At 50.8% G+C, this 16,455-nt stretch overlaps 5 protein-coding genes across 5 annotated transcripts; 1 reads left to right on the top strand and 4 right to left on the bottom strand.

Annotated features, from left to right (window-relative positions):
* Positions 1–233: 233 nt before the first annotated feature.
* BJX68DRAFT_271647 (DUF5102 domain-containing protein) lies at positions 234–2,030 on the bottom strand (the record flags this gene model as incomplete). The annotated part of the gene is made up of 4 exons (XM_071046991.1): positions 234–947; positions 1,008–1,228; positions 1,296–1,883; positions 1,940–2,030. 4 exons carry the CDS (start codon positions 2,028–2,030, stop codon positions 234–236), a joined length of 1,614 nt encoding a protein of 537 aa, XP_070894083.1.
* A 2,966-nt stretch (positions 2,031–4,996) lies between these two features.
* Positions 4,997–5,563, bottom strand: BJX68DRAFT_271645 (uncharacterized protein; the record flags this gene model as incomplete). Its single annotated transcript, XM_071046990.1, has 3 exons — positions 4,997–5,132; positions 5,203–5,268; positions 5,430–5,563. The coding sequence occupies 3 exons, from the start codon at positions 5,561–5,563 to the stop codon at positions 4,997–4,999; spliced, it is 336 nt and encodes a 111-aa protein (XP_070894082.1).
* A 1,743-nt stretch (positions 5,564–7,306) lies between these two features.
* On the top strand, positions 7,307–8,623 carry artA (14-3-3 adaptor artA). The gene is made up of 5 exons (XM_071037312.1): positions 7,307–7,502; positions 7,564–7,870; positions 7,956–8,197; positions 8,248–8,318; positions 8,370–8,623. The coding sequence occupies exons 1-5, from the start codon at positions 7,442–7,444 to the stop codon at positions 8,466–8,468; spliced, it is 780 nt and encodes a 259-aa protein (XP_070894081.1). The 5' UTR covers positions 7,307–7,441; the 3' UTR covers positions 8,469–8,623.
* Positions 8,624–11,256: 2,633 nt separating this feature from the next.
* On the bottom strand, positions 11,257–12,484 carry BJX68DRAFT_186450 (short coiled-coil protein). Its single transcript, XM_071037309.1, has 2 exons — positions 11,870–12,484; positions 11,257–11,798 (listed from the first exon to the last, which is right to left on the bottom strand). The coding sequence occupies exons 1-2, from the start codon at positions 12,190–12,192 to the stop codon at positions 11,612–11,614; spliced, it is 510 nt and encodes a 169-aa protein (XP_070894080.1). The 5' UTR covers positions 12,193–12,484; the 3' UTR covers positions 11,257–11,611.
* A 740-nt stretch (positions 12,485–13,224) lies between these two features.
* On the bottom strand, positions 13,225–14,007 carry BJX68DRAFT_186474 (uncharacterized protein). The gene is made up of 2 exons (XM_071037311.1): positions 13,990–14,007; positions 13,225–13,922 (listed from the first exon to the last, which is right to left on the bottom strand). The coding sequence occupies exon 2, from the start codon at positions 13,809–13,811 to the stop codon at positions 13,323–13,325; it is 489 nt and encodes a 162-aa protein (XP_070894079.1). The 5' UTR covers positions 13,812–13,922; positions 13,990–14,007; the 3' UTR covers positions 13,225–13,322.
* Positions 14,008–16,455: the final 2,448 nt, after the last annotated feature.

Here is a 16,455-nt window from a genome sequence, read left to right as displayed (position 1 = left end):
GCCAATCTTCGAATCATCCGGGGAAATAAACCATATAGACCTTGGTCCAGGAAGAAATGAAATGGGTGTAAGAACTGACCAGGTAGGATGAAGTTGGGAGTACAACAAAGGTGGGTGGGGAGAAAGAGGTTTCTCTATGGTTAAGACATGATGAGAGTAAGAATGAATCTTGATTGGGATGGTTAGGGTTGATTAAACATATATTTGCTGGATTCTTTTGGCGTCATAATAAATCATTTCCGTACTCGTCTGGCGTGGTTGACTAGGTTCTCTATCACGCCTTCGAAAGCTTCCTTCTCGCTCACTAGGCTGTCGCGGCGTTTGAGCCAGAATTCGAGGACGGCGGAGGCGCGGAGCGTTAGCTGTTCGAGCTCTTTGACGTGCGATTGGAGCTCGGAGTCGGTGAGTCCGTCTAGGGCTGCGTCGGTTGTTGCGCAGAGTCGGCGCACAGAAGTAAGATCGAGGTCTGGTGGTGACGGCTCCCGCCGTCGAGATGCTCGTTGTCGGGCGGCGGTGCTGGATGTGCGCGGGCTATTCGGTCCGCTCTGAGAGCCTTTTCTCGCGAGGCTTTGAGAGCGGGATAGGGAGCCCTGTGCGGTTGAGTTGGGGCCGCCCAGGTTGATGGATGGGAGGATGAGTTTCTTTTGTTTAGATGCGGGGAGAATTTCGTCTAGGTCTACGGGAACTCCTAAGGAGACGAGAAAGAGGCGGCGGATGCGGGACTTGACCCAGTTCTGGGGTTGGAGCGGGGGTGGGGCAACAAGTTGTGACCATAATGAAAGAGAGCGTTCCGTGCTGAAGATAGCGGAGGAGTTAGGGATGGGTTCGAGTTCGGTCTGATTGGAAATTGCATCTTTGGAAGCAGGAAATAATCGGTCAAGAGATTCGTCCAGAGTGGTGAGGAGGTCGGAAAAGGTCTGGATGGCATCAAACTCTATTAAAGGTGGCTGCAGGCGTGAATTGAATTAGTCTGCTTGAGCACAACCACTTGGAGAGAGGACCCTTACGACATAAGGCGGCGTGAGTGGCTGAGAGGGCTGCATTGGGACAGATTCAGGTTCAACAAGATCCTCATCCGGCTCTTGAAAACCATCGTCAAAGTCACCAAAATCGTCATCTTGACCCTCCTCGAAGTCGTCAAAGTCATCACCTGGAACTTGCGCCAAGCCCCCCTCTGTTACTGTTGATCTTCGTCGAATGTGAGTCGAATGCTCGGGGCTATCCAGATCTGAATTGGTCAATCGTCCCTGAGTTTTTGAGCCCTCAAAGGGGAGAAAAGAACTGGATATGCTTACCGGGAGAGGTTGATGCGGGCTCTGTCGCATCCGGAAGAGCATCGCTTGGACGTCTGCGGTGAGCATGCGGACCTGGATGCGGTGGCTCTTGATTTGGCGATGACTCTGCTTCAGAGAGCAGCGTTTCTGGGATAGGAGTGTCGCTCGTACTGGCTCTCTCGGACCTGGTGGGGGATGCTGATCGACTTAAGGATTCCGAGGTTTTCGTGACTACGTCTGGGACAGCATCTGCTTTGCGTTTTTCGTATGCCTCGGTTCCAGGGACATCGCCATAACTTGGTTGATCCGGGTCAACCTTTTCAACCACAGTCCGAGGTACTGCTGTACCCCCCGGAGTTAACGACCGGCGGCGCTGCCCCGCAGTTGAAGGACTCCTGCTGCGCGAGATTACCTCGACTTCATCAGGGACAGCATCCAGCTCTCTCTTCTCGTAGGCACTGGTTCCTGGGATTTCGCCGTGTGAAGGAGTGTCGTCTACTTTCTCTACCCGCGTCCGAGGTACAGGAGATGCACGAGACGTTGGGCGGGAACGTGACCGTGAGTTGCCTTCGCTTGCATCTGAGAAATGCTCCTCATCGCTATTCGAGGCTACAGACATTCCGGTGTCAGTCAAAACGTGATAGATCAGGATAGAAAAGTCCCACCATAATCAGGAGCCCCTGGGTCCTCTAGCTCCACGCTCTTGCCCGGAGGCTCCAAGTGCGAGCTGGACGGAGGAGAGGGGCGTTCCGACATTAGGAGAGAATCTGGCTCTATGCCTGCGATAAACTCATGTAGGCGAGATAATGTCTGTACCCTAGGATGAATGCAAGAAGACGCACGAAACGGAAGCGAGACTGGAGAAAGCGGAGAGGAGCTCGCAGGGGTCCAGATTGTCTGGTGACGAAGTCAAGCCCCGACGTCGAGCGGCCTGAGGGCCGGATCGCCTGATCGTCCGGTGGCTGGACGCCTGAGGCCGCAACTGACTTTGGTGCCTGAGGCGCTGGTTCCAGACGTAGCCGTGATAAACGCTGGTTCACGTGATTTATCATTGTAGCGCGGCAAACTTCACGTCGCAGGTAATTCTGGGCGATTATTTGGTGTTGTTGTTGACTCTGCTTTAAAGTCCCTGGATTTCGCAATTGCTCACTGGAATAACAAGGAATCATCTACCTTTGGGCGCAGTAAGCCATCTCGCGCATTTTTCTACTTTCACAAACTACCCAAAACTTACTGACGGATTGTTTGTCTTTTCTCTCCAGGGCTGCCCTCTCGCGATATCCTTGCCCTGCCGTCCTCTCCACAATGTCCAACATCTTCAGCCTTAATAAGGCCCCGGGCTCTTCCGGCGCTTCTAGCGGTGGTATCTTTGGGTCTGCTGGAGCTACGACGAATACTGGTTCCGGCGGCGGCCTCTTTGGAAATGTGGGAGCTACCTCCTCCCCAAGCTCAACTCCCTTTGGCGCGGGCTCTGCCACCGCTGGCTCGGGAGGTAGCAGCACCTCTTCATTCAGCTTCGGAAACCTAGGTTCAACCGGCGCGGCCTCTGGCACGCAGTCGCCCGTTTTCGGTGCTACATCGCAAACCCCGAAGCCAACAGAGGCTTCCACATCTGGTCCAACTGCCACCAGTGGGCTGTTTTCCGGTGCTAGCAAGCCTAGTGGTGGTGGTATCTTTGGGAACACTACGGCGACTCCTGCTCAATCCGGTACAAATTCTCTATTCCCATCGACAACTCCTGCTGGTCCTCCTCCACAAGGAAACGCTCCTGCGCAGGGACAGTCCCTTTTCAGCCAGAAGTCAGGCGGCCTGTTCTCAAATACATCAACAGCACAATCCTCTGCTCCAGCTTCGGGTAATTCGACCTCGACACTCTTTGGTGGAGCTGCGCCGTCTACTGGTGGCGGTCTTTTTAGCGCAACCGCCCAGCAGCCTGCTTCCGGAACCACCCCATCTTCTGGTGCGTCTGGCGGCGGTCTTTTCTCTCTAAAGAAACCCGAAGCATCAACCACCCCTGCTACAACCGCGGACAATGCCCCCAAATCTCTCTTTCCGGCCGCCGGCGCACCGTCATCCTCAATCTTTCCGGCCGCATCCTCCGGCGCCGATACGGCCGCGAAGCCCGCTTTCCCTTCCCTCACTAGCAACACGAACACTCAGACAGATAAATCTTCTGCAACCCCACAAAAATCTCTTTTTTCAGGACTTGGTGGACAGTCATCGTCCGCCACTCCATCATCAACCCCCGCGCCTGCTCCTTCCGGTGGTCTATTTTCCGGTTTAGGCGCATCGAAGCCTACCGAAACTACATCTAAACAGGCCTACGCTCCCACCGGAAGCTTGTTCAGCAAACCAGCCGGAACTGCGGCCTCTACCACACCCGCCACAACCGCACCTGCGGCAACGAGCACAACCACTACTGGCACAGCGACGACGGGAACATCTACTGGAACCACAACCACGGGCACTGGAACCACTGCAGCGTCTGGGGCTCCAGCACTAGGTGCCTCGACTGCTGGCCCAGCCCCCCCAGCCCAGTCACGCCTCAAGAACAAGACTATGGACGAAATTATCACACGATGGGCCAACGACCTTACCAAGTACCAGAAGGAGTTTCGTGAACAGGCCGAGAAGGTTGCCGAGTGGGATCGAATGCTCGTAGAGAATGGTACCAAAGTCCAAAAATTATACGGAAGCACAGTGGATGCCGAGCGTGCTACCCAAGAAGTCGAGCGCCAGCTTGCCTCGGTTGAAGGACAGCAAGATGAACTCAGCTCATGGCTGGATCGCTACGAACGTGAGGTTGATGAGATGATGTCGAAGCAGGTAGGTCTAGGCGAGAGCCTACAGGGCCCTGACCAGGAGCGTGAGCGAACGTACGTACCCTTGAACAAATCTTAGCACTTGCATTGGCTAAGCTAATTTACTATAGCTATAAACTCGCCGAGAAGCTCTCTGAACGCCTTGACGAGATGGGCAAGGACCTCTCTAGCATGGTTGAGGAAGTCAACAGCGCCTCAGCAACACTCAGCAAAACAAACAAGGCCGACGAACCGGTTAGTCAATCTCATCTACTCCACCTTGAACGCTGCTGACTGTTTTATACAGATCTCTCAGATTGTGCGCATTCTCAATACACATTTATCCCAGCTACAGACCATCGACCAAGGTACCACCGAACTCCAGACAAAGGTTATCGCGGCCCAGAAAGCCGGTCAAGCAATGTCCTCACGTTTCGGACACGGGTATAGCGTGTCGGGGAGTGGAAACGGGAATGCTGCAGATGATTTCTACCGCTCTTACATGGGCCGTCGGTAAATGATTTCATATGGCCGTGTTCTTTAATAATGAAAAACAGGATGGCAATTTGGTAGAAGATGCGCAATATGTACTGGTTGTCTAAGAGGCCCTTTGTATTCGGTGGCTTTGGGGTTTACTATTATTTATTCGGAGATCGTTCCAAGGCTACTTATCTTTAAGAGCCTGTTTGCAGCTCGAATGCGGCTTAATACCATGCTTTTCTGTACGGGGTAGCTTTCCGGAAAATCATGACGCTGAGAAGGGTGTCGATTATTTAAAATACATTCGAGACAAACACATCAGCGCTGAAATTTGCGATGATATGTAATATGTGACCCGAGGTAGACATCCGAATTGTACTGTAGACGTCTGTCTATTTCTTCTCTCCACCCTTGGTGAACTCATTCCTACATAGCACAGCATTAGCTCGAGGTCCGCACAAAAGAAACAAAAAGATCCGAGAAGGGGGCGAGGGAGACTGGGAAGCCATACAGATTCTTCTCTAGCTCATTGAGATGTGAGCGCTGTTCTTCGATCTTCTTCTGGAGAGCGGCGAACCTGTACTCCGAGGTTAGTGCAGAGTTCGAGATGACATCCTTGACGGGAGAAAGGTAGATGAGCTACGTACTTTTCCTTCTCTCTTTGGTGAATGTAGAGACCTTCTTGGGCAGCTTCGCGCTTCTGGAATGAATCGCTGTTGCGTGGTCTGTTAGCCGTTGTTCTTTGGCCGTTTCGGTGGCGGCTAAGGAGATGACATCATGCGCTTCCGGGACGAATGGACGAGATGAGAGGTAGGCATGAGATCCCCGATTGAGAACTGTCACATTAAACAAGATGAGAATATACGGTACATACCTAGATTGAATACCACCAGGTCGGGTAGCCCCGGTATCACCAGCAGCCATTCTGGGAGCAACCGCGGAGAAAGGGCGGGTGAGGACGGCACGAGATGTCGTGGTGAGAGGACGAGTAACGGATTGGCGGATCATTATGAATTGGAGGTCAAAAGAGACAAGAGTGTTTAAAGATGTTTGGTTCGATGATGAAGGAAGATGAATGGATGGGAAGAGGAGAAACTTGTGAGCGAGGAGGGGGTGAGCTGATGTCGAGCAACAAGCTGATGTACCTTATTCGTTGCCTTGGGAATATGGCAGCGGGATGGCAGGTTCCAGGCCTGCGAATGGGAAGTATGAGCTCGGGTTATGACGACATCAGAGGACACAGATAGTCATGTGATATGGATACAGCTGAGTCAGCTCTTTTGCAGTAACTAACTAACTAATAACTAACTAGCTAGCATACAGTATCTTACCAAGATTACAACAGCTTGAGAGATCGAGGGAACAAGTTAGAGAGGATGCTCCTTCAGCTTCGTTGCTCTGAACATGCATGAAGAGGAATTTCAAGTCTTCGTGGGAAGTGACAGTATACAAACACTCCAAAAAGACGATATCAAGAGGAGGGGAAATAATGGGCGTAGCCATGGAACCAGCCAGCCGCGGGAGCACTCCATTTCCAGATTCAGGCGGCACTGAGTCCCAGAACTCGTCGTCATCTCGCGCAAAGCGAGATAGAACTTTGAAAGGCCCCAGAAAAACGGTCTTTGAACTAACATCTATAGCATGATTGTAAATATAGCTCTTTGCTGCATGTAAACAGGAACTAGAGAGTCACTAGCAGCGAGGCTCATTCAATAATGCGGGCGAGGACGACTGGCGGAGTGGAATAGGGATGATGCTGGAGTGGCCCACTGCTAAACCACACACACAATAATCAACCGCCTGGAAGGGAGACAAAGAATATCATTCTTCTTCCCACCTCACGACATCTGGGGATAGACTGGGAGCAGATGGCTAAATAAAGTAGCTAGTCAATAGATTAATGGACACATCCAAGTAATATCCCTAAAGCACCGTAGACTATGCACCGAAGCACACAAGATGGTGGCTCAACGGTGAGGCAGAGGGAAAGTGACCCCCTCCCACTTTTCCCCCCTCTTCGACTTCCTCTCCTCCTTTTGACTCTGCGACTTCGCTCTAGTCTCATTCCATCTCCCCCTTCACTTTTCCAATCTCATACCACTTTCACAACCATTCATCTTTCCCTCTTCTCATTCTTTCTCATTACAACAACTCCTCCCTACAACTAAATCCTCATTATTGTCGTCTCTATAACGTCAGGTGAGTAGCTATTCCCTTTCTATCTCCTTCTACCGTTTTCCCCTCCTTCGCCCTTAGCCTCCGCTTCACCGCACCCATCACTGTTATCTACGAATTCATCGATTGTGTTGTGCTTCACTTCCTGGGCTGGCTGCTCTGAGAATCACTCGCCTTCTCTATACAATGTGGTTAGGGGGTCGAATTGCGGTATTCGGTGTTGCGAGTCCTCTGCCGATACTGGAGTCTCCCCCAACCGCGACGGTGGTCTCACGGCAAACGGGTGGAGGGCGATCAACAAATGACGAGATCTCCTCGATATACACTGTCAACAAAAACCGCAACACTCTTGAGCCAGGTTTTTTTCGCAGATGGATTTTCCGCGATCGCAAAGGCCGTCCGGGTTGGGTTCTGGAGCGTACCTCGCTATCAGCCGTGTGACGGGCAGGCAGGGCAGACCTGGGCAGCTTTTGCTCACAGCCTCACTTTCCCATACCCCGTGATAGCCGCATTTCTGCCCCTCACCTGGTTTTCTAGAACCCGGATCTTGTTCTTTATTTATCTCCTGCTCTGTTTCGCGCCTGATTTATTTTTATTGCCCACGTTTTGAGATGCCAAAATACTCGATCTATCAACACCAGACCAGACGCACTCTTTAACAGAATCCGACCGTCGCTAACATCGTCTTTGTTTTGGACAGATACTCTCAACATGGGTCACGAAGATGCTGTTTACCTGGCCAAGCTCGCCGAGCAGGCTGAACGCTACGAGGGTGCGTTATCCTTGGACCAAACCTGCAAACACACGCACTGATGTTGACGGATTATCTTTAGAAATGGTCGAGAACATGAAGGTTGTCGCCTCCGCCGATGTAGAGCTCACTGTTGAGGAGCGGAATCTCCTGTCCGTTGCCTACAAGAACGTCATTGGTGCCCGCCGTGCGTCCTGGAGAATCGTCACCTCCATCGAGCAAAAAGAGGAGTCCAAGGGCAACGAATCTCAGGTTACCCTCATCAAGGAGTATCGCCAGAAGATCGAGGCCGAGCTTGCCAAGATTTGTGATGATATTCTCGAGGTCCTCGACAAGCACCTGATCCCCTCTGCCCAGAGCGGCGAGTCTAAGGTCTTCTATCACAAGATGTAGGTTTACCCCGCTATTCCGTGCTTTTCCGTCATAGGAGGTTTTCAGAAGCAAATACTAATCAGTTCCTCTTCTACCTCTCAGGAAGGGTGACTACCACCGTTACCTTGCCGAGTTCGCTGTTGGCGACCGCCGCAAGGGTGCTGCTGATGCCTCTCTCGAGGCCTACAAGAGCGCTACTGAAGTTGCTCAAACCGACCTTGCCCCCACTCACCCCATCCGCCTCGGTCTGGCTCTTAACTTCTCGGTCTTCTACTACGAGATCCTCAACTCTCCTGACCAGGCTTGCCACCTCGCCAAGCTTGCTTTTGATGACGCTATTGCTGGTATGTGCTGTTTGTTGATTCCAACGAACTTTGACTGATCTGCTTTTCAGAACTCGACACCCTTAGCGAAGAGAGCTACAAGGACTCCACCCTCATCATGCAGCTTCTCAGGGATAACCTGGTAAGACCGACCACCTTGGTACGATTTGACTTTCGAACTGACTTTCTTCAGACCCTCTGGACTTCATCCGAGGCCGAGCCCGCCCCTGAGAACGCCCCCGCTGAAAAGAAGGAGGAAGCCCCTGCCGAGGGTGAGAAGCCCGCCGAGTAAAGAAAAGATGGAGGACTCGCGTCCGACACGGATGACAAGTGAAGTGGGGGAACAAGGCTGAGCTACCAGTTGCGAAAGTAGTGAGGGTTTATATCGGAGGCTCAAAGCAGGGGAACGTGCACAGTCGTCCTTCTAACAGCGTGCATGTCTTTGCAACATGAGGCTGTTGGGAGGGATGACGGTTCGAAATACCCCTTCGACTCGCCGTCCTTTCGACTCTTATACCTTTGACGCCGCAAGCTTGGCCAGCAAATTCCCCCGTCACTGTCCCCGTGGCACGTCGATTCATATATTCGTTGGTCTCTTTAATTTACATTTTGCCTATTGCCTCGACACGCAAAGAATACCTTTCCCTTACCACACCTACCCCAGTCGATTGTTTCCCTCCCAAAGCCTTGACTATGTTATGAAAGTTGTCTTGGTCCCACCTCTTTTGTGCCACGTATGGCGTTTGTTGTCGCCTTAGCTCGAGTTTAGATCTCAAGTCCGGCAGTGGCTTCAAAGAAAGTTGAAATTCTACATTTTCTCGTAGATGAGCACTTGTAAACTGGCCTGTCGACCTGAATCTGAGATGGCATCTCACTCCGTGACCCTTGCCAGCAGCCGTAACGCCTTCGTCGTTACGCCAATTGCTTTCCAAGTACCAACTATGAATCAACATAACCAGAGACAATTCAACTTCCCTCTTAGCACATCCCTCATCACTCACTCAGCTTCGCCTCTCGGACATTGAGCCCTCCTGCCCGCCCTCGTCCGGAACTCGAGTTCTTGAGAACTTGACAGAGCACAAATGACGTATGCGGCTTGACAGCAAAACACCAAACATCAAATCTCGCTCCCTTAATTTCATCTTTAGCCCTCTTCATCTCATTGACGCATTCGTCGTTTGAGCTGACGCCCAACTAGCTGAGCCTCTGAACAACGCCCCACGTGATCTTCCGCGTCTGGGTTTTGCTGTTTCCTACTTTTCTTTTTTTTTTCCCCCTCACGAAACCGGCCTCAGAGTACTACGGTATGTTTTTGTGTTTCGTACTATGTTGTAGAAAGATGCAGACTGGGCGTTGTATAATTAATTTTTTTTTCTCTTCGTTCTTTCTCCTCGAAGATCTACGCATGGTACTTATGTTCTTCTTCTCTAGATTGGTAGTAGTACATACTGAGTGCGGTAAGTAGGCAATGTAGTACAATTACTCTACAGGTACTACATACAACCTTGCCCATCAGAGATCATGTATACCAAGTATGAGCAGCGGCACCGAGGGAGTACAGCGATTTTCGTACATACTACACTCACGGTTCCCCGGGCCTCTGCATCTTTCATTTCTCTCGTTGACCCGTAGATACTTCCATCTCGCCGCAGGGGAAAGGATTACATACTATAAGGAACATATCACATCATATTCCCATGCCGATCAAGGGAACTTGGTACTTTTAATGATGCTTATCCTCCAAATAAACGTTAATAACCGGATAAGACTTCCTGTCCTGCCCCCTCTGTACTACGTACTACAGTACTAGTAGGTAGTAGGACCCAAGTACCTGGCCAGTCTTGAGTCTTTGGGCCTGTCTCATATAAATAGTAGTATACTACTTTTAGTATTTCGGTTTTACTTCGATTCACTACTGGGTCCGTACCAGAGTAAGTAACTGCATAAATAAGGGTAAGTGGCTGAGTGGTGGCTGACGGCTGGCTTGGGCCCTTGGTGAGAATTGTGGCGCTGTCTACTTCCGTCTGGTACCTGGTACCAGGACCCAGGGGAGTGGAAATGTCGGAGATTTTTTTTATTTTCGGGTACTTCTTTTCTTTTGGTCGGACTGATGAGAGGGTGTCTTATACCTACGTACCTGCGAAGTTAGGCTGAATTGTGCTTCCTATACTGCTAATTGCGCTGAGCGAACTGACTTGGTCGAATCCCGGTTTTAGGTTACTAAAGGCAAAGGAAGTGAGCTGATTTATAAATTTTTTGATTGATTTGTTTGAGTAAAATAACCGCTTGCCTCGGGGTATGATAAAGCAAATATCTTCAGAGCCCAAATGGATATTGAGTGTGGTTGTCACCCGAATCGTCAGACCAGGACGATTTCCAATGTACATGATGATGGTGACGGAAAAGGGAGTCGGGATATGTCAGAAGAAGAAAAAATGGGGGCGAGGGAAGAAGAAGAGGTCGAAGAATAAAAGAAGGGAAAGAAACAGTATGCAGAGTTTGGCTGCTCCATGAAAATGCTTTCCAACCCTTTTTGGTTTGTGGTTTTGTCGCTGTCGCTGCTGAGCAGAACAAGACCATGAGAGAAAACAAATGCACCCCATGACGATTTCCGACATCAATCGAACCGAGTCTAAAAACAGAATGACCCCAGCATGAAAAAAAAAGAGAGAAGAAAAACGTAACTGTCCTAACGCCGAGCGTGCTATGCCACAAAAATACACCATGCCGCCCGTAGAACTGAAAGAGATTGAAATCGGAAATGCGAGAGGTTCGGGGTTGGAAGAAAAGTGGACAATATGAACAGTTGAAACCCGAAATATCTGAGCAAAGGTGTCACACTGCCGCGAATTCTGGTTGAGGATTGGTCGTCATCTGTCACGCATCGTTGCCAAGACCGGTGATCAGACCTCAGGTGGCCAACGCAGAAGCAAGCGGTGATGTCACCGTCCCTCGATAATGGTTGGCGGACAGAAGAGTTATGGGGTGAGAGGCGAATAAAAGGGTCGAGGGATTGTGTGTGAATGTGGCTGGCGAGCAATGATTAATGGCGAATCAACGGCTGCAGAAATTGAGACATGGCCTGAAACTGGATGCTAGCTATCCTTTCAGGATAGCAAGATCACCTAAGAGGATCAGACGGTGAGTGCAGAAAGCGAGGGAAAAGTGACAGGGCTGGAATGCCACGTCCTTGCAAGCCGAAAGCGATTGCCATAGACCTTGTTCTCCATGGGGTACCACGTGTCTTTCTGAATCTGTCGTAGTTGTTGGATAATATGGTGACGAATAACCGCGCAAATAATGTCCGCCAAACACCAAAAAAATGCGTGAAGATATCTCATAAAACGATGTAATCTTTCGCTGCTGCATAGCGAGGAAAAAAAGGATTCCGACTGAGAAGGGGCGAAACTTCGTAAAGGCAACGTCGCGCTCGCATTATTTGTGCGACTTCTTGACCTTGGTGGTACTGGATCTTGACATTTCACTCTTCATGTTCCGAGTCAATCCTCCAATGTAGTCTTGTAAGAATCGATTCTCGTTTTCGAGCTTGTCGTGATCTGACTTGACTGCGTCAATGCGTTCCGCTAAAGCCTGGAGAGATGACTGAAGGGCCTTGGCTTGTCTAAATAGAAGGAATGATCGTTAGGAAACAGAACGAGGAGAAAAATATCTTCTGTTGTGGTGGAAACATACTCCTGGAGTGTTTGCCTGGCCTCCTTGCCCAGCCGCTCAAGGTCTGCGGAGTTACGTCGGGGACTCATAGCGCGCGCGTCGTCGGGGGGAAATTCTTCTTCTTCGATTTCAATCTCGGGATGGTCCCGTGGTACTAATATTGAGGCACTTGGTTTCCGGCTAGCCATACGAGGGCGTTCGGAGCGGCCTCTGCGATCGTTTTCCGCGTCGGATATGGAAGATGATGAGGAAAGTGAGGACATATGGGCACGATTGCTTTCATGCGGCTGAGGCAGCGTCGGAACCGGAGAAGAGCCGTGGTGCACGTCTGACGTCGATGCCATATTACGGGGGAACCGGTGCTCGTGGTTAACTTTGGCCAGTTCTATGGTCGAGATAGTCGACGAGAACCTTGGGTAGGACAAAGGTTGACTTTGCGGTGCCAGGGCAGACAGAGAACGGTTCGCTATAGAGTTGAAAACTACCTCTAGCGATCACCTCAGATGAAGAATCTGCGTTTCGCTGGAGGTAGCTGTCGTGGGCGCTGTAAAGGGTCGTCCCTGAGTGGGTGTCGGGGGAGGCCGAACGGACGCAGAGGGCGTGATAGGGAGAAAGGTTGACAATAGAAATTCGGCAGGCGGAAGAAGCGAGAGAGAAAAAGAGGGGGAAAAGGAAATAGTACTGAAAAAATGAGAAAAGAAAACTGGACAGGAAACGGATTGAGGGATCCAGGGGAAGGGGAAGAAAGCTTGAAAGAACTGAACTGAATTGGAGGGGTGGAACTTTCGCCTGGGTTTTCGCGAAGGTTGGGGTCCTTGAGCGCAGAGAGAACTGATGCTGCGAACAAAGCAATTCAAGGAATGTTCTGCGATCCGCTTCCTCTCAAGGTGGAAGCGAGGACTTCTTTCCCGATGCAACTGCACCTGTGTTATCCCTCTTTCGTTTCTAAGATTCGAGGGTGTCCTCTTGTACTATGGCTGGTTGTGAAGAAAGTTGGTGGTAAAGCCTGAAAACGGCTGGGGCGTATTCTCAACTCCGAGGGCTGCCACAGCCGCCGTCCACGGTCAGAATGGAAAGGAAGTGAGGATGAAAGGTGCAATATCAATCTGCACTTCCTCAAAATGATAGTAATAGCTGCAACGCGTGAACGCAGTGGAAGTGGGAATATTGTATATCTGGACACTGTTTGAGAGGAACAGGTTGAAAAGATGGTTGGTAGTAGTCCTAGGAGTGAGGGCCAATGCTGTGCTAACAAACTACCTACTCGTACTAGTATCATTCCCAGTTCACGGCCGAAGCGCAGAAGAAGAAAAGAAGAATCTGGTAAATTACGCCTCTCCGTACTTCGTCTTCCGATTTGAGGGGGAAGATCAAGCTGGGAGGTACTTTTTTCAAGTTCGTCCTCAAGTTTTCGGGCAGGAACCGCGTGTATTGTGGTACGTGTAAGATACGGAATGCCATCATGATCCGTTTACTAGTAGTAGCCGCTAGCCCGAACAGGGCTGGTGGTCCCAAAGAACTCGTGGCCGCCACTGAACGGATCCCCGTTTAGGTACAAAGCACTATTACAGGCTGAGACGCCGAAGATACAGTCAAACCACTGACGGATGGTGATGGCATTGCGCTTCTCAGCAAGCAGACTGACTCTGGAAGATGCGCAAGATTGTCCTGCACGGAGAATAATCCCTCTCGCATCTTCGTGAAGGCAGGGAAAAGCTGCGTTTGGCCGGCGGGGTTGTTTAGGGGTTCGTTTCCCACACATTTCAACCGGAGTTCGGTCGGCCACCCACGGTTCTTTTCGCGCGTACCAGGATTGTAGGCCCCTTGGTTCGACAGCAGCGAAACTGAGCCAAAAACTGCCCCTAAAGAGGGGCACACATCCAACCAACGAGACGCACCAGTCGGAGGATAGACGGTGATCCTCATCATTGTCTGCTTGAGACGAGGGATCAATGGCCATCATGGGGAAAGAGTGGTCCTACTTTCCCGCCCCTGCGATCAGTGATTCACCTCTTCCGGTTATCTCACTCGCGGGTTGCCACAGCTGTTTCTTGTCTGCTGCGCCTTGAGCCCACTATCAAGAAAGTCACTGAGTCACTGAGTCAAGGGGCGACTGCCACCAAGAGGGAGGCGCAACTGACATTCCTTTAGCTTGTCTTCAAGGGAACGGCGCCAATAATGAGGCTTTGCCGAGGTGATCGTTGAGAATACGGGGTCGAGGAAGCCAATCCATCTCGGTTACGGGGTGGCTGAATTAAAGGTCTCATGCCCAGGGGATGAGGTCACGCAATGCCGATCGAGTTGTCAGACATGTCGTCCGTGATGCTTCTGCTCAACGGCATTTGCCTCTACAGAGTAAATCGCTCAAACCACCAGGGTGCTGCTGCCTGCTGCTACTTCCAGTTAGTGAGAATCCGAGGACTAAATTACACGGCAGATGATGGAAAGGTGACCGTGGAACAGTGGCAGGAAGACTTTCGCTTTTCTACGCTCCACTGGAGATCTATTCCTCCAGAGGCAACACTTAGGATTGATTTAATGGTTGATCTGCCGGCAGACGGCAGCGAGAGTTGAAAGATGAAATATGAAACTGGGAAAATATTCCCCATGTGATGTTCCAGCACGCCGATCAATCATCACAGGGGATCGCTCTCTCCAGGAATATCGAGTTTTCCACCAGAGGATGAGAGTATCAGATAGATGCATATCAGATGCACACACGCACTGCTCTTTGGCTTGGCTGATGGATTGTGAGGGAATGAGAAAACGGCAGGTCGTCGGTTCTCTGTGCAGGAGGCGCCTGTCAGGAGTGGCTCTCAAAAAAGCCGACCCAAATTAGCGGGTACCAAAGATCGATGGTGGTCAAGGAGCTTGGAAAAGGGAAACAGATTTTCCTTTCGAGGTTCCTGTTCCAACTTCCGTTCGTTGTGTCCCTTGCGGTTCCATTGGACCAACCCGCTTAGAGGCTTGGAGGGCAGTTCGGAGTTCTGAAGGGCTTCTTCAAAGCTCATCCCTCTTCATTATTATTGCTTGCTGCTCCTCGCAGGCCCAAGATGAAGGATTGGCACCACAACGGCAGAGCACATCATGGCTGAGGCTTCTCATTGGCCTTTGTCCGTTGACGTCTTTTCAAACACACTTTCTGGCCTCTGAATGGAGATTTCCGAATGTCACCGCTTTCTGACAAGAAACAGAACACTTCCGATAAAGATTGAGAATTGCGCACCGCGGTCACCATCCGCTCAGCCTGGCAAAAAAGAAACAGAACATGTTTCAAAAACCCACCCCATGTCTGGGTCGATGGTTTACGTCATTCGGCAGCGCTCGATCATTGTACGGTGGATGTATGCTGGGGGCAACACAAAAGCAGCTGATCAGTGATCGCTCCACCGCTAGGGACCAGGATTCAGGAATCGTGATTTCTTCTTCTGCAGGCGCGGTGTCAACATACATGAGCCCCATCAGGTGGCAGGCCACCGGAATGTTTCCCCGGCTGCTCCCTAGCGGAAAAGCAAGCTAGAAAATGCGATCGAAAAGCGTGAAGTTGTTTGGTGCCTGAACCACGCCCTCTCACGAGTTGTTGCTGGATCGCATGTCCTGACTGCCAACGCATCTGAACACGAGTACTCTCACCCCCATGAGACCTCTTCCTCACTCCGAAAATGAAGATTGGAGCTGTCAGCAAAGACAAGGCGAGGGCGAAGCAAGAGAGGATCCAGTTGAAGCCGTTCCCTCACCCCGCATTCAATTTGGCAAGGTCACGGTGACTATGCCCGACGGAAAGCACATATCAAATTCTCGAAGCACTGTTGTGATCGTCTCGGCCTCAATCTGTATAATTATGCTGGACTATCCTCGTCCGACTTGCTCCCTGCAACCTTGGGACATTTCATAAACTTCAACTTCCAGGTTTGATCAGCCTTGATCTTGGAAGCGCAACAGACGCGACTCGACGGCGGTCAGGGCTGGTATAGTACTTACGGCTTACCATACCATACTGAATCTCTCAGTCTTGACTATGGCGGTGGAGCAGAGCGGTAGCGTACGTAAGGTTCCCTTGAAGGTTGGGTATCACAGCCAGAAGGTCAGCCGCGTGACTCGCGGGTCTCCCAAGGGTCTCCACCAGCCATTCCTCGTTTCCTAGTTCCATACTCTGCTCGATAAATCAGAATCATTCCCTTCTTTCTAGCATGAGGCTGAGTTCAGCTGCTGTTGTTTATTTGTTTACAGCCGCTGCGGCCCTTTCTTCAGCTGAGATCTCTGGAGCGCCGTGGAATGGGGACCGACTTCCTCAGGGTGATGAAGGATGAAGTCAGTGCGAATAATCCCTGCTTGTTTGATAAAGAACGGTGCTGATCTGCAAACGGCCATTGGCTCCTGTCCACACTGCCTTTTGCAAGCTGGCGATTGGTCATCGATATTCTTGCACCTTTTGATAAACATGTCAGAGGTATGTATACTCCGGAAACTCTCAGTCTCAAGAAGTCGATCGAAACTCGAGAGGAAAAAGACAGACAAATAACAAACCCAGGCATACGGAGGCTGCCTTTCGGTGTTGATATGATCTGTCGAAGCCCAATTCGGAAGAAGCCCGTGTTCATCCATAA

This window comes from Aspergillus pseudodeflectus (assembly GCF_044049435.1).
Source record: "Aspergillus pseudodeflectus strain CBS 756.74 chromosome Unknown BJX68scaffold_65, whole genome shotgun sequence".
In the NCBI taxonomy this organism is placed as follows: domain Eukaryota; kingdom Fungi; phylum Ascomycota; class Eurotiomycetes; order Eurotiales; family Aspergillaceae; genus Aspergillus; species Aspergillus pseudodeflectus.
Note: the sequence above shows the minus strand (reverse complement) of the source record. Positions and strands in the feature narration are given on the sequence as shown.

Coding starts and splice junctions, on each gene's coding strand:
- artA (XM_071037312.1), top strand. CDS start 7,442: ATGGGTCACGAAGATGCTGTTTACCTGGCCAAGCTCGCCGAGCAGGCT. Junction 7,503..7,563: donor GCAGGCTGAACGCTACGAGG/GTGCGTTATCCT, acceptor GATTATCTTTAG/AAATGGTCGAGAACATGAAG. Junction 8,319..8,369: donor AGCTTCTCAGGGATAACCTG/GTAAGACCGACC, acceptor GACTTTCTTCAG/ACCCTCTGGACTTCATCCGA.
- BJX68DRAFT_186450 (XM_071037309.1), bottom strand. CDS start 12,192: ATGGCATCGACGTCAGACGTGCACCACGGCTCTTCTCCGGTTCCGACG. Junction 11,799..11,869: donor GCCAGGCAAACACTCCAGGA/GTATGTTTCCAC, acceptor CCTTCTATTTAG/ACAAGCCAAGGCCCTTCAGT.
- BJX68DRAFT_186474 (XM_071037311.1), bottom strand. CDS start 13,811: ATGATGGCCATTGATCCCTCGTCTCAAGCAGACAATGATGAGGATCAC.